This window comes from Ctenocephalides felis, unplaced genomic scaffold (assembly GCF_003426905.1).
Source record: "Ctenocephalides felis isolate EL2017-DRISC unplaced genomic scaffold, ASM342690v1 CF-g0.4_SCAFFOLD_01886, whole genome shotgun sequence".
Lineage (NCBI taxonomy): Eukaryota > Metazoa > Arthropoda > Insecta > Siphonaptera > Pulicidae > Ctenocephalides > Ctenocephalides felis.
Genome location: NW_020538040.1, coordinates 57,609,362 through 57,622,960, shown reverse-complemented (window position 1 = coordinate 57,622,960; position 13,599 = coordinate 57,609,362). Strand labels below are relative to the sequence as shown.

The 13,599-nt window shown below is 29.8% G+C and overlaps 1 protein-coding gene across 2 annotated transcripts in view; it reads right to left on the bottom strand.

Moving 5' to 3' along the window:
* Nucleotides 1–4,972: 4,972 nt before the first annotated feature.
* LOC113377590 (ets DNA-binding protein pokkuri-like) overlaps nucleotides 4,973–13,599 on the bottom strand; it is a 63,135-nt gene continuing 54,508 nt past the window's right edge. The window contains exons 7-10 of one of the 2 annotated variants that reach the window (XM_026617956.1): nucleotides 12,453–12,666; nucleotides 8,103–8,272; nucleotides 5,831–6,276; nucleotides 4,973–5,064 (exon numbers count right to left, since the gene is read on the bottom strand). In XM_026617956.1, coding sequence (XP_026473741.1) covers nucleotides 5,852–6,276; nucleotides 8,103–8,272; nucleotides 12,453–12,666 — 809 coding nt within the window. In that variant the 3' untranslated portion in view covers nucleotides 4,973–5,064; nucleotides 5,831–5,851. Of the gene's footprint in view, nucleotides 5,065–5,764; nucleotides 6,277–8,102; nucleotides 8,273–12,452; nucleotides 12,667–13,599 lie in introns of those variants that run through there. The other variant, XM_026617955.1, reaches the window with a different exon arrangement.

Below are 13,599 nucleotides of genomic sequence, written 5' to 3'. Positions count from 1 at the left end.
TAGGTGTGGCCAAGAGCTTTTTTCGAAAGAAGCATTTCTGTTTGATTTATATTATATACTGTGGTACTTGAGATACGAGATTAATTCGTTTCGAAACCACGCTCGTATGTAGAATCGCTTGCATCTCGAAGCTCTTTTTTTCATAAAAATACATTGAAATGCCCTTAATTTGTTCCAGTACTGTGGTTTTTGCTAAGTTTTTCGAATATTAAAAATAAATTTACTATATATTGATTTGATTATTCTTCCTTGTCCAGACATGATATTCATTAATCATGTTTCATCTGCAAATTGTTGCAATTTTTCAGGGCGATTTTTATCCACAAACCTTCAGAGCTCAGAAAGCTGCTTATGAATTATTGCAAGGTCCTAAGCTAAAGTTATGCCCTTTATCAACTCCTTCTGTTCAAACACAGTACATACCTATGGTGGTACATCCTCGTCATCCTCATATTTTTCAATAATTTCACATTTTAATTCAAGACACATGGCCGCTTCTTTGAACCCACGTTTATAAAAGTACATTATATTTTGTAAATGCACAAAAATGAAAAAAAAAACGCAAACTCAACGTATATAACCGTACAATCACTATTAATGCATAGTTAAAATTTCAAATGTTAAAATAATCCTTGATATATTCGCGTGGTTACTACAAAATTAATTATAGGAATTTATAATTAAAATTTCTAACAATAAGTATAAAATAATTTACTATCATAAGAGAGCCAAAATACTTCTATGGTAAAAAAAATCATTTCTACATCTGACAAAATTTTTCATATTTTCATTATGCCGTTAAAATTTTTCTAAAAAACTCTTACTCGCTTAAAGCTCGTATCTCGAATTTTGTTCGTATATCGAAAGCAACGAATCTCTCTTTTGGTGGCTCGTATCTCGAAACACTCTTAAGTCGGGTCACTCGTAAGTCGAGGCAGAGAATTTCATTAATAGCAAATAAATTAAAACTACATTTTTTTACTACTATGTCCCAATTTTTAAATATTAAAAATTTAATATGCACATCCGAACTCTTTTAAAAAGAATTTATCAAAAAGCATAATTATTCTAATTTTATTTTTATTTGCTGGAAATGTGTTTGTTTGATAGAAATATAAAAAGATGCATTTATCATCTTTCACTAATTAAGAACCTGTACAACTATGAAAAATATAACTTATTGCATATAAAATTGGCACTATTACACAGGCCGATTCTGCCGCAACATAGACTAATGTTATGGCAAGATTAACGTTTTTATTATAAAATGGTAATAAAAAACTGTCAAATGTATAGTATTTGCTGTTTAGCCAGGCGTTTGCATATAAAATATAACTTCACTCATTATTATGCCACATCACAAAGATGCACTTATGATAAGACACAGTCATAACATTGGTCTATTTTAAAGTCTCAAATTGTATGTCCATTCTACAATTGCACTATAGTTTCAGAAATCCAATATGTTCACAATAATTTAATTCGGGAAATTTTCCTTGGGAAAATAACACATTAGGTATGCAAGCAAACACAACGCAAGGAATACGTAAATTTGGCCTAAAATTATTTGCTCAATTTAATTCATTAATTTGATTTAAAAAATCATCTACAATTCAGCTCTGTTGCTTGACTAGTTATTTGTTTTGACATGACTTTTTTACATATGAGGCTGAAGATAGCCATTGAATATGCATATCAAACAAGTTTAGCATTATATAACTTTAAAAATATGCACCTTTATTCATATTCGAGTGGCTTCTTCCCTTGCCGACAAAAGTTCTTCGAATCAATTCTTTCGAACTTGGACAGGGGTGGACAAAGCGACCGAAACTGAAACTCAATTCACATTCAGTAATTACTGTCACAATGAAGTTATATTGATAATATTTATATTTACCTAGAAAAGGTTGAAGTACTTTGAAGTTTTTCGAAAATAAAAAATATAACGTGAAAAAGATATGCTTTTACAGTTTATATAGTTTTATGCATTTAATACTTCATAGCGAATTCATCACAGAAGAATGGTATCATTGTAATCCTGAACTTTATACAGATGCTACATATTTTTTGTGTTATTAAACAATTGTGAGTTTTTTATTTGTAATATTACACCATCACACTTTAGGGCCTTCACTAAGCATTGTAAAACTATTTTTGGGTTTTGTATATTTAACTCGTTTATTTTTTATTATATTTTATTGTTAAAATTTTTATTAATATTTAATAATAAACATCGTACCACTTAATACAATATTTGAATATAAAATGTACAAAGTTCTGAAAGGTCGGAAATAAATAATATATTCTCACACAAAAAACTTGTTTTATTTGAAACTCAGCACCGCTATTAATGAATCCAAGAGTCATCAATCAAATATTTATATAGTTTCATTTTTATCACTCCACGTTGAAAAAATAAACAAATTTAAAAAATTGGTGGCTTATTTAAGATGACCAATGATGACGATAAATTTAAGAAAAAAATAAAGAAATACTATAAGGAAATTGAAGACAAAAAAGACTGAAGAGTTTTATATATATATATATATATATATATATATATATATAAAGATATTTTAATTATAATAGATATTATATTAATGAAATAATTAAATGAAATTTATATATAAAATATGAGAACTGTTTTTCATAATCTCTCATACCAGGCACCTCTGCCTGACTGAGATATGAAAATAATGTATATATATAAATAATTTTTTTTTTGTTTATACGTTTATTTGTTGCATTTTAAAGCTAAAACTTGTTTTTGATTTCATTTACAATTTTCTTGAAGCACACATTAAAATTTACTGTGTGTTTGTGATATCATATATTTGAAAGCCATCCAATTAAACTTTATTAGCACTCGCGCTTATTGGTTTTTTACGACGACCGCACCAGTCGTTTTTTAAAACTTGCAGATAAGTAGATAATTTTTCGTCAACGTTTTCACCAAAAACTCTGAAAGATTTTCAACATTCAAAATCTTCTAGAAAGATATCAGGAGGTCGTGCTGATTAGTATTTGGTAAAGATCATTTTTTCTTAATTAATTGTTAAAACTATTTTTTTATGAAAATTTTGTGATGATATAGATAGTGGTTTAACGAATATCCTAACGCATCATGGGCCTACATAAAGTCGAAACTTTAAAAAAATTCAATAAAATTTACAATAATGGGCCGTATCAAAATTACAAAATTCTATGATGGCAATTTTAAAAGTTGCTAAAATTCAACTCTTATTGATCATGTTGATTATTTACCTACACATTTCGAAAAGTTTTCACAACTTGCCTTAAGGTAAACCACAAGCCAATGCCTCTTAAACCTAGTTTTCGTCCAGCATTAGTCTCTTTCATACTCTGTAGAATTTTGGACAAAGAAACTTCGACTTTTATCAATTCTTGATAATTTTTTATTTTTTTACTAATTCTAAACAGTTAGCATCGACTTTTATTTTCGCTACGTCGGCTCTGCTCCTTAACAATGTGTTTATTCACTCTATAGACTCGCACTGCGCGCCATTATTTTATTTTGCCTGAAATTACTAGCGGCATCTTTACCGAATAATAAAACTAGAAATAAAAATCAATATACATATTACAATTTTGATAAAATTTATAAAATTAAATCGCAACGGCGTTATGTATACACTACATCGTTATTGTTCGGTTACTTTTTCAAAATATTTAGAAAGACAAAAAGATTATTCATTTTATTTCACTGTTCATTTAAAAGTTAACTAAAAATTAAATCATACAAATATGATTTTTTTTAAAATTTGTATATTATATTTAAACCATGATACGCTCATAGTGCTAAAAGTGTAATTTCTTTATTAAAAAAGTATTTTCCCATCAATAATCTTTTTTATTATTTTATTTACTATTCACTAGCAAACCCTTAATAACAGAGAAGTATAGACGTAGGTTGAAAAGAAAAGTGCCACTGGATTTAAGTCATCAATTTTCCTGTTAATGATTGAAATAACTTAGTCATTATTTATAAAAAAATATTTATAAGTAAATAGTTAAGATTAAATCATTATCAATAAAATATTGTTAATGTTATAACGAATAGGAAAACAACTATTGAGTTGTTTTTCCAACATGCCCATTTAGTATACAATGTCCCTTTACGGCTGACAATTGTAAACTCTACCCCCAAATTTATTAAATGTCCTTAAACTGAACAGTTGTAAATAAAATAGAAAATAGATTAAGGAGACAACTGTCTCTTTAATCTTGAATCTTAAAAGCATTGAATTTTTCCTGATTTTTCTTAATGCTTCAATTCTTCCTTAATAACAGAGAAGTATAGACGTAGGTTGAAAAGAAAAGTGCCACTGGATTTAAGTCATCAATTTTCCTGTTAATGATTGAAATAACTTAGTCATTATTTATAAAAAAATATTTATAAGTAAATAGTTAAGATTAAATCATTATCAATAAAATATTGTTAATGTTATAACGAATAGGAAAACAACTATTGAGTTGTTTTTCCAACATGCCCATTTAGTATACAATGTCCCTTTACGGCTGACAATTGTAAACTCCCCAAATTTATTAAATGTCCTTAACTGAACAGTTGTAAATAAAATAGAAAATAGATTAAGGAGACAACTGTCTCTTTAATCTTGAATCTTAAAAGCATTTGAATTTTTCCTGATTTTTCTTAATGCTTCAATTCTTCTACATTATTAAAGAGACAAGAACATTACTTTGTTTGAAAATTATAATCTTAGCAATAAAATTGTTTAAAGCCATTTGTCCAGAATAAGCTATTTGAATTAATTAAACATAATTTGAAGAAAAAACGATAATTCATATTTTGCATGTATTCAACACTTTACATTGTGTACATTGATTTCATATGATAGCCAAAGTTTACAATAATAGAACAACAGTATGTCAAATTAAATATTACAAAATCATATTTTTACCATTTGTTTCATTCTTTGCTGTTAATTGCATTTCGCTATAGAAAAATCCGCACGCGTATGATACATTTGAAGTGGCATGTAGTTTATGTATGTTTTTATAGGCATATGTGCTATGTTTGAACTGAGAAGAATAACAAAAATATAATTGAAAACCAAGCTTTATTAATTTTTTAAATAAATAAGCTCTTTACATTAAATATCATATAACGTTTTCCTTTAAATTCATCACCGCGACCATATTTTGCGCAAAAGTATGTTTAGATTTTTTGAATAAAAAAAAGTTTGCAATTCCGATTATTAGTCTAATTATAAAAAATAAACGTGAACAACGTATACAATAACACAGCTAACTTGATTCATTTACCACCCTTTAATATTTAAATAAAATTCAGTCAGAATTTATCAATTTACAATATATAATTTTTTGTAAAATACTCATTTCATCTTATGCTTTAAATAAAATCACAAATTTGTGAAACAGGTGACACAAGCTACGACTACTTAAAAATAGAATAAATACTTAAAACATAAATTATATACAGTTTTAAATGCTTCTCCCAAACACTTATTTGCATGGACGAAAAAGATATTATTATTATTACAAAACAACAAACATTTCGTCCCTTTGGGTAAAGTATCAGCATCGTTATTCTAATGTTATAATATATTATATTTAATATTAATCATCTATTTATTAAAACTTAACTATATAACCAAATAAACAATTTTGTTAATGTTATTTACATATAATGTTTGTTTTAGTAATAAATGAACTGCAGCAACCTTGCACGCTCTTCGATAGAAGAAGTTAAACTGTGTCACATGTATCTCAAGTGAGTAATTCAATTACTAATATCTTTTAAATAAAACAAAAACAAAAAACTTACCTTGTAAGATCATCATTAAAATTAAGTTCCAACGTTTGCATACGCATGCGGGTAATAGTGTTGAGTCCTTAGACAATGAGAACCGTCAGTTCCTATGTATTGTTGCAGCGAATGAATTTGTATGTGACTAGCATTATTATAAAATGAGTGATACACTGAACCTTGGCTTTCATTAGTCTTGGCAATAGTTTGCTGTTGACCAGCAGTCATAGTTTGTTGGTGTTGTTGATGATTAAGCTGATGTGAATTCAGATGTTGCTGTTGTTGCAGAACGGGACTGTTATGTGAGTGTTGATGACTGTGGATTTGGTCATTGGCAGGCTGTTGATGTTTGTATTTGACTCGTTGCTGAGATGTGATCCCCGACGCGTCCTGCGTGCCGTTTCCATAAGCCATGTTGAACAGCGCCTCCGGATCGCATACGAATTTGTAGACGTAACGCTCGCCTAATTTAAATTTAATTCAAATAATACTCTAACAATAAACGTATCTAAAATCATAAGCCATACATAATAATCTTCGTATAATAAAAACGAACTAATAGTTTTACTCGGGCAGCAATATTTTAAGAGAACTAATATCATTTTATGATAGAATGATGGTTCTTCTTATAGATTTCGTGGTGCAATAATTTCATTGTCCGCAATCTCGGAGCCAACCGAGCGATATGAGATTTACGCTGTTGCCTCAAAGGCAGAAGGCCGAGTGTAAAGAATCTAATTGATATTGGTTGAAAACTTTAATAATACTGACTGGCTTTACTAAAAATAAAACATATAGTTGAAAGTATAGCTGAATTTGTGATAGCTGAATTGTATGTGTGCTTATGTGCGTATGTATGTGCGGACACAAATTTTTATCCACGATTTCGAGCAAACAGATCAACCGATTTTAATGATTATAAAAACATTGGATTCCTATTGATGGAAAAACGTGCTGATTGATTTTTAAAAGAAGCTGGTCCAGCCGCTTCGAAGATACAGTTAAAAAAATGCCCTTCTGCGGTCAAAAATTATCATTGGGCATAGGAATATCAAATTATCAGATATTTTATAGAGATTTTATTAATAAGTATAAATTTTGTTTACAATTCTATAGGTTTCGCACCAAAATATATAATGTTTAACCGTAAGATAGTAACGCTACGTTTAAATAATTCAAATAATTTAAAAAAATTCAAATGTTTTCAAAAATTAAACTAGTGGGGTGTATGGCATCGTGCCTTAAGGCAAATTGCTGGACCTTCCCGTACCGTAACAAAATGTTCGAGGAATATTAAATATTTCAAATAGATTATTATAAAATTTTTGAAACATTTTTTTTCCAAAATAAATTATTTTGTTAAAACAAGCAGAAAGTTCTTTGAATCATTTAAATCGGACGCTTAGTTCTCTCAAAACTGCCATTTTCTGCACATTTAGTTCTGTATCTTTGAAATGGCTAGGCCTGCCTTTGCCAAAAACTAGTAACCACTTCTCCCAAGCATTACTAATTAAATGATTTTTAGATCATTCAAATCGGATGCTCCGTTCTCTCAAAAACTCAACTGCTGGAGGTGCCTTTGCCAAAAACTAATCACCACATCTCCCTATCAATAGGAATCGAATGTTTTTTGAACCATTCGAATTGGTTGATCCGTGTGCCCGAAAACGTGAACGAAAAAATGCGGACACACAAACACACACACACACACACACATCCAATTTTTCTGAGGTATGCCAAAATGTTCAGAAACCTTCAAAACGTTGAGAAATGCAAAAATTTTCAATTTCCATTTTTGGACGATTACAATAACTTACCCTACGGGAAGTTGAAAAAAAATTATTTTTCAAAAAAAAAACAAAATTCTAAAAAAAAACATTTTTTTAAAAAAATTCTAAATTTTTTAAAGCTTTTATAATTTTTAAGTTACAGTACAGGATGTTTGTACTGTACCAATAATTTGCCTTAAAGCACGATGCCATGCACCACAAGTTAAAATTTGAAATTACAGTGATAATATTGTATTGTCTTGAAAACATAGATGTGAATACGAGGTTATCACATGCTTGGTTTCAACTGTATAGTAGTTATCTCAAATTGCATTTGTGATAACCTTAATAATCTTAGTAACTATGATGAGAAGGTGCAGAACTAATAATAATTTTCACATTCCGACAAGCGAGTAAAGATCAACAACTTTTGAAATTTCATAGATTGAGCTTTACAAGGTATTATATTATTATATCTATTCTACTATAGCTACACGATGGGTACAGCGCCCCTACGTTACCTGCAACTTTTTGCATAATGCCCTTCTCATAGTAATACCTCAGGGACCTGCTCAGTTTGTCGTAGTTCATGGCCGGTCTGTTTTTTTGAAGTCCCCATCGACGCGCTACTTCTTCCGGTTCTACGAGTTTAAACTCCATACCGCGTCCGGTCCACGCAATGCACCCAGAACTAAATAAAAATTATCACTACTGACAAAATATATTAAAAGAGTCAAAATATAATAAATTGTATATATTTCAATTTGACTTTAAGTAAGGTGACCATATTTTTTTGCACTAAATCCGGTGCGGATTAGAATGTGTGTGAGAGCGGGCGGACGGGTGGTGGTGGTGTTGGTTGGTTGGAGCTAAACTCAAATTTTCTAGTTGAAAAATATTTAAAAATACATATATTGGCAATCAAAACATTTTTAAAAATCCGGGACAATCCGGGACAAAAAACCTAAAACCGGGACAAATATTGCTTTTAGAAAAAGCCGGGACGCAAGGCGGAAAATCGGGACTGTCCCGGCTAATCCGGGACGTATGGTCACTTTACTTTAAGTAATTATATTGTGAAAACCCAACCACTTATACCTCAACAAATAACACATATCAAACAAAGAACTATTTGACTAAGTTCAGTAAAAATTAGCTGGGTGTAATTCATCATTGTAGAAATGTGTTTACAAAAGCGCAACTAGAAACTTGCTGTTTTTCAAAAATTTATAACTTGGTCTTTTTTAACCCGCAGGCGAGGCAAAATGAGACCGACAGGGGACAAACAGGTCCAATGTCTTGCTTAAATTTTGAAGAAATTTGATAAAATATTAGCTACATTATTCCACCAATGCAAAATATAAATGTTATGTGTGCATTTTTTACAGAAATACACTATAAACAATCTTGATCTGGTATATCGTAATATTCAACACCGAATTTGGAATAACTATTTATTTAACTTATATCTTGTAAAATTGCTTTTCTTCATTTAATTTATTTAATCATTTATTTAATCAATTTATTTAATTCATTTAATTTACTTTATTTTACTGAAATTAAAGAAAAAACGATTTTGCTTTTTTATATAATTTTGCATTTTGCTTTATAAGAGGATTTTTTTTCAAATTTAAATTATTTTCCATATTATAGCTCCATAGATAAACAGAACAGCAAGATAATCCAGCTCCATGGATAAACAAGTATAAACGCCCTCCGCGAAACTTTCATCGCGTTTTTTTTCGATACTTTTACTTTGTCTGTTCCGATACGATGTTCACAATTTTTTAATTTTTACTCGACTAATTTATATGAAATTCTCTTCAGTATGCTCAAATCAACTCATCCTCAAATTCTGTTTGTATATGGCTATTTTGTGAAAAAACATTATTTGAGCTTGTCCCTGGTTCATACGGTTGCTAATTATATATAATATATATAATTATATATATATAATATATATATATATATATATATATATATATATTTATTTATTTGGAGAGATAAAAACATGGGTATGGTGAGGTATCAAATTTTTGAGATTTCAACCTATTTTTTCTTTAATTTTTTTTTTGTTATTTTTTTCTAAAATCCTAAAACATTAATTAATAACTTGTTAGAAAAAATATATTAAAAATATTGTTTGCCTTTTTACGGGCTTTCAAATATTGCATAAAATTCATGGCTGTAGACCAGAATACTCCCCTACTACAAGTGGCTATATTAAGAAAATTAGAAGTGCCCAATGGACAAACACAGGTGATAGACCACATGCACAAAAAATATCGTGAATTGAAAGAGAGTAGTTTAAAAAGTAGAATACAAAAAATGAACACTAGACAATAGAATAAAAAGTAGTATATATATACATATATACTATATATAATATATATATATATATATATATATGTACTAGACGACCCGACAGACGTTGTCCTGTACCCATGTCTCCATTTTTTTATGATAATATACTAATATTTACTGTTTACCTAAAAATAATAATTATTGTTTTTCAAATTACTCTTCACGCCAAAATGCATATACATTTATGATATGAGCGATGTTAAATGTAAAGCTGCTTTAAACAATGACATGTCGTTTTTTGCAATTTTTTCCATTAATTTGTACAATATTGCACATTCATCCCAGTACTTAGAAAATTTCTTTAACAAACTTCAGAAAGATTCATCAAAATCCGAATAATCGTTTAGAAGGAGTATACAGTGTGTGCTTGTAATTTAATATGAACATTATATAAAAGGCATAAAGCTCAAATTGATTTTACGTTTCAGTTAGAAAACATTTGTATGTGAAAAAGAATAAGGCTGTTTTTAGGGTTTTCACGGCAATTATTCGATTTTTTTCGCCGTAAGAACCATCCTTGGACTTCAACAAACATTTTAAAAAAACAATTGGCCAAATTGGTTCAGGCGTTGTTGAGTTATGCGCTTACCAACATATTTTTCGATTCATTTTTATATATAAGAAGATATATATATATATATATATATATATATATATACTAGCAAACCCGACGAACTCCGTTTCGCCACCAGATGGGTTCGTGAGAAAGATGAAGAAATTTTTTGTTTGTTTTATATTTTAAAAGGAAAAATTTGATTTTATTATACAACAGTAACGAATTTATTTTGATTACAAAAATGAAGTGTTTTTTAGTTGAACTTCTCTAAGTAAATGAAAGTGAATCCGCAAATTATCCGTTTCCTGGAAGTGATCTTTGGTAAACCACATTTTTTGTTTTTTGGTCTGACGTTAACACAAACAAAACGGATGCTTTTCTAACTCGTGAACAGGCAACGTATAACTGCCCATGTGAAAAACAATGATTTTCTAAATAATCTATTTGAAATTTATCCGCAAACACTAAGCGATTGGCCTTGCGGCTTGTTAGTTGTCATTGCGAACGCAAGGCGAACTGGAAATTGCAATCATTTGAAGTCAAATGGAAGACCAGTCGGAATCATTCGTATGTCACCAAATCGCCAGCAATTTTTGATTGAATGGTGAAATTCAGTGCGTGTACATCATTATTCTCTGAGGCAAGAATTGCTCGTTGACTTAACCAAGCATAATTCTGATAATTCTTACTAATGTCATTACTTGAATTTTTAATTACGGTGCGTGAAGTTCCAGCAGCTTGCATTAAGGCACAATGCCAAATTATTTGAAACAGTTATTGATTATTTTTTATTAACTTCAAATTTAATTTCGGTGCGTGAAGTTCTAGCATGTTGCTTTAAGGCACGATGCGATGCCCACTAATTTTCTTAGCTATAAACCTTGCGGAGCCCGAGACCTTTCCAACGAATGCAAAATTGTCGAAATCGGTTCGTGCGTTCTGGAGTTATTTTTGTCAGGAAGGAAACCCGACTTATTTTTATATATATATAGAAGATATCTATTTGAAATTAATTAAAACAATTGTTGATTATTTTCATTTCTCAAATTTTTAATTACGGTGCGTGAAGTTCTAGCAATTTGCTTTAAGGCACGATGCCATGCACCACTAATTTTCTTAGCTATAAACCTTGCGGAGCCCGACACCTTTCCAACGAAAGCAAAATTGTCGAAATCGGTTCGTGCGTTCTGGAGTTATTTCGTCAGGAAGGAAAACCCGACTTATTTTAATATATATAGAAGATATATATATAAGTCTGTTTTACACGGTAATATATATAGAAGTATATATATAAGTCTGTTTTTACACGGTAGATTGGTTCCAGAAGAAGCCGTGTAAAAAAACGTATAAAAAAAGACATTGATCTTATACAAAAATGGGTGATTTGTTCCTAATCTCTAAAACCTATTAAAATTAGTGAAAAACAAGAATTTTTAAGAACAAGAATTCATGTTTATTTTATTAAATCAAATATATAATGCTTATTTTCACAAGCATAGTAATTAATGATAAAAAAGATATGCACTCTAATCTAAAAGTAATATAAATTAAATGTATGGCAACTTCAGGAACTAAAAGTTTCAGACTTTTTTTTCAAAAATATTTTTCTGTGATATGAACATACTTCGCAAAAATTAAATTTGATAAAAAAATTTAAGTACATAAAATTTCAAATCGTGCTAAATGGAATAAAATCGTGTAAAAAAATTAAAAATATTCAATTTTCAAACCGTGTTATATCAAAACCGTGTACAAAAAGACCGTGTAAAAACAGACTTAGGTGTATATGTATCTTTATTTTAAACACTTTTTATAATTTACTAAAAACAAACTGAATTCAAACAAATTACATTAATACGTTATTTTAGAATAAACTAAATATTCATTAAAAAAAAACTATTTGAAAATATAAATGTGTTACTCCATAATGCTACCGTTATTTCTTCATTACCTTGCCGCCGGTTCATCCAAAAGCGCAACTAGAAACTGCCACAATTGTAGCGAGCCTCGCCTGGGGTGATGGAACGGGTTGCCCGCTACGGATATCACCTGTCCGGCGCTTGCGTGAGCGCTCGTAGTGCCGTGAGATTGCGCGCTCGTAGCCGCCGATGCTACGAGGGGCGTGCTGGATGAATACAGACCAGCCCCAGGGACGTCGACTCCGCCTAAAATGAGGCGACAGGTTACTAGGGTTGGATTGGAAAGAAATAAAAATAAAGGTGTAATTTCCTAATACAAAATATTTCCTGACAATAATTGAGATCTCAATAAGAATTCAAATCGAGCGAGTACTTTTTTTAATTCAAATGCGACTAAAATCGATTGTCAAATATAATCTAAAATTATTGAAATTTTTGTAATCGGTCCTGACGGACTTTTCTCATTTTATTCCTAACTAGAACTTCTGTTGCGACACAATAACTGCAAACCGCAAATCAAATCGACGCAAGCCATTATTGTATTATATGAAATGTATTTTAAATGTTTCAAATAGATGCAACTTATTATTTAAAAATCTTGAGCATGGCATTTACATTCATAATCACATTTTTTAACTTCCCGTAGGGCAAGTTATAGTAATCGCAAAAAAATCGAAAATGAAATATTTTATATATATTTACGTTTCAAAACCTTCTGAACATTTTGGCATACCTTAGAAAAAATGAATGTATGTGTGTGTGTATGTGCGTGTATGTGTGTGTGTTCAGATACAAATTTTTGTCGACGATTTCGGGAACACGGATGAAACGATTTGAATAATTTAAAAAGACATTCGATTTGTATTGATAAGAAGACGTGCTGATTAGTTTTTGGCAAAGTCAGGTCTAGCCGTTCCGAAGATATGGGGCAAAAAGTGCCAAAAACGGTAACTCAGTTTTTAAGAGAACGGATCGCCCGATTTGAATAATTCAAAAAACATTTTACTTGTATTAACAAGATAAAGAACTGATCAAATTTTCATGAAGGCAGGTCTAGCGGTTTCGGAGATCTAGTAAAAAAGGTAAAAAAAAAATGCCATTCGACAGTCAAAAATAATCATTAGACATATTCACATCAAATTATCAGATCAGATATTTTATAGAGATTTTAACAATAAG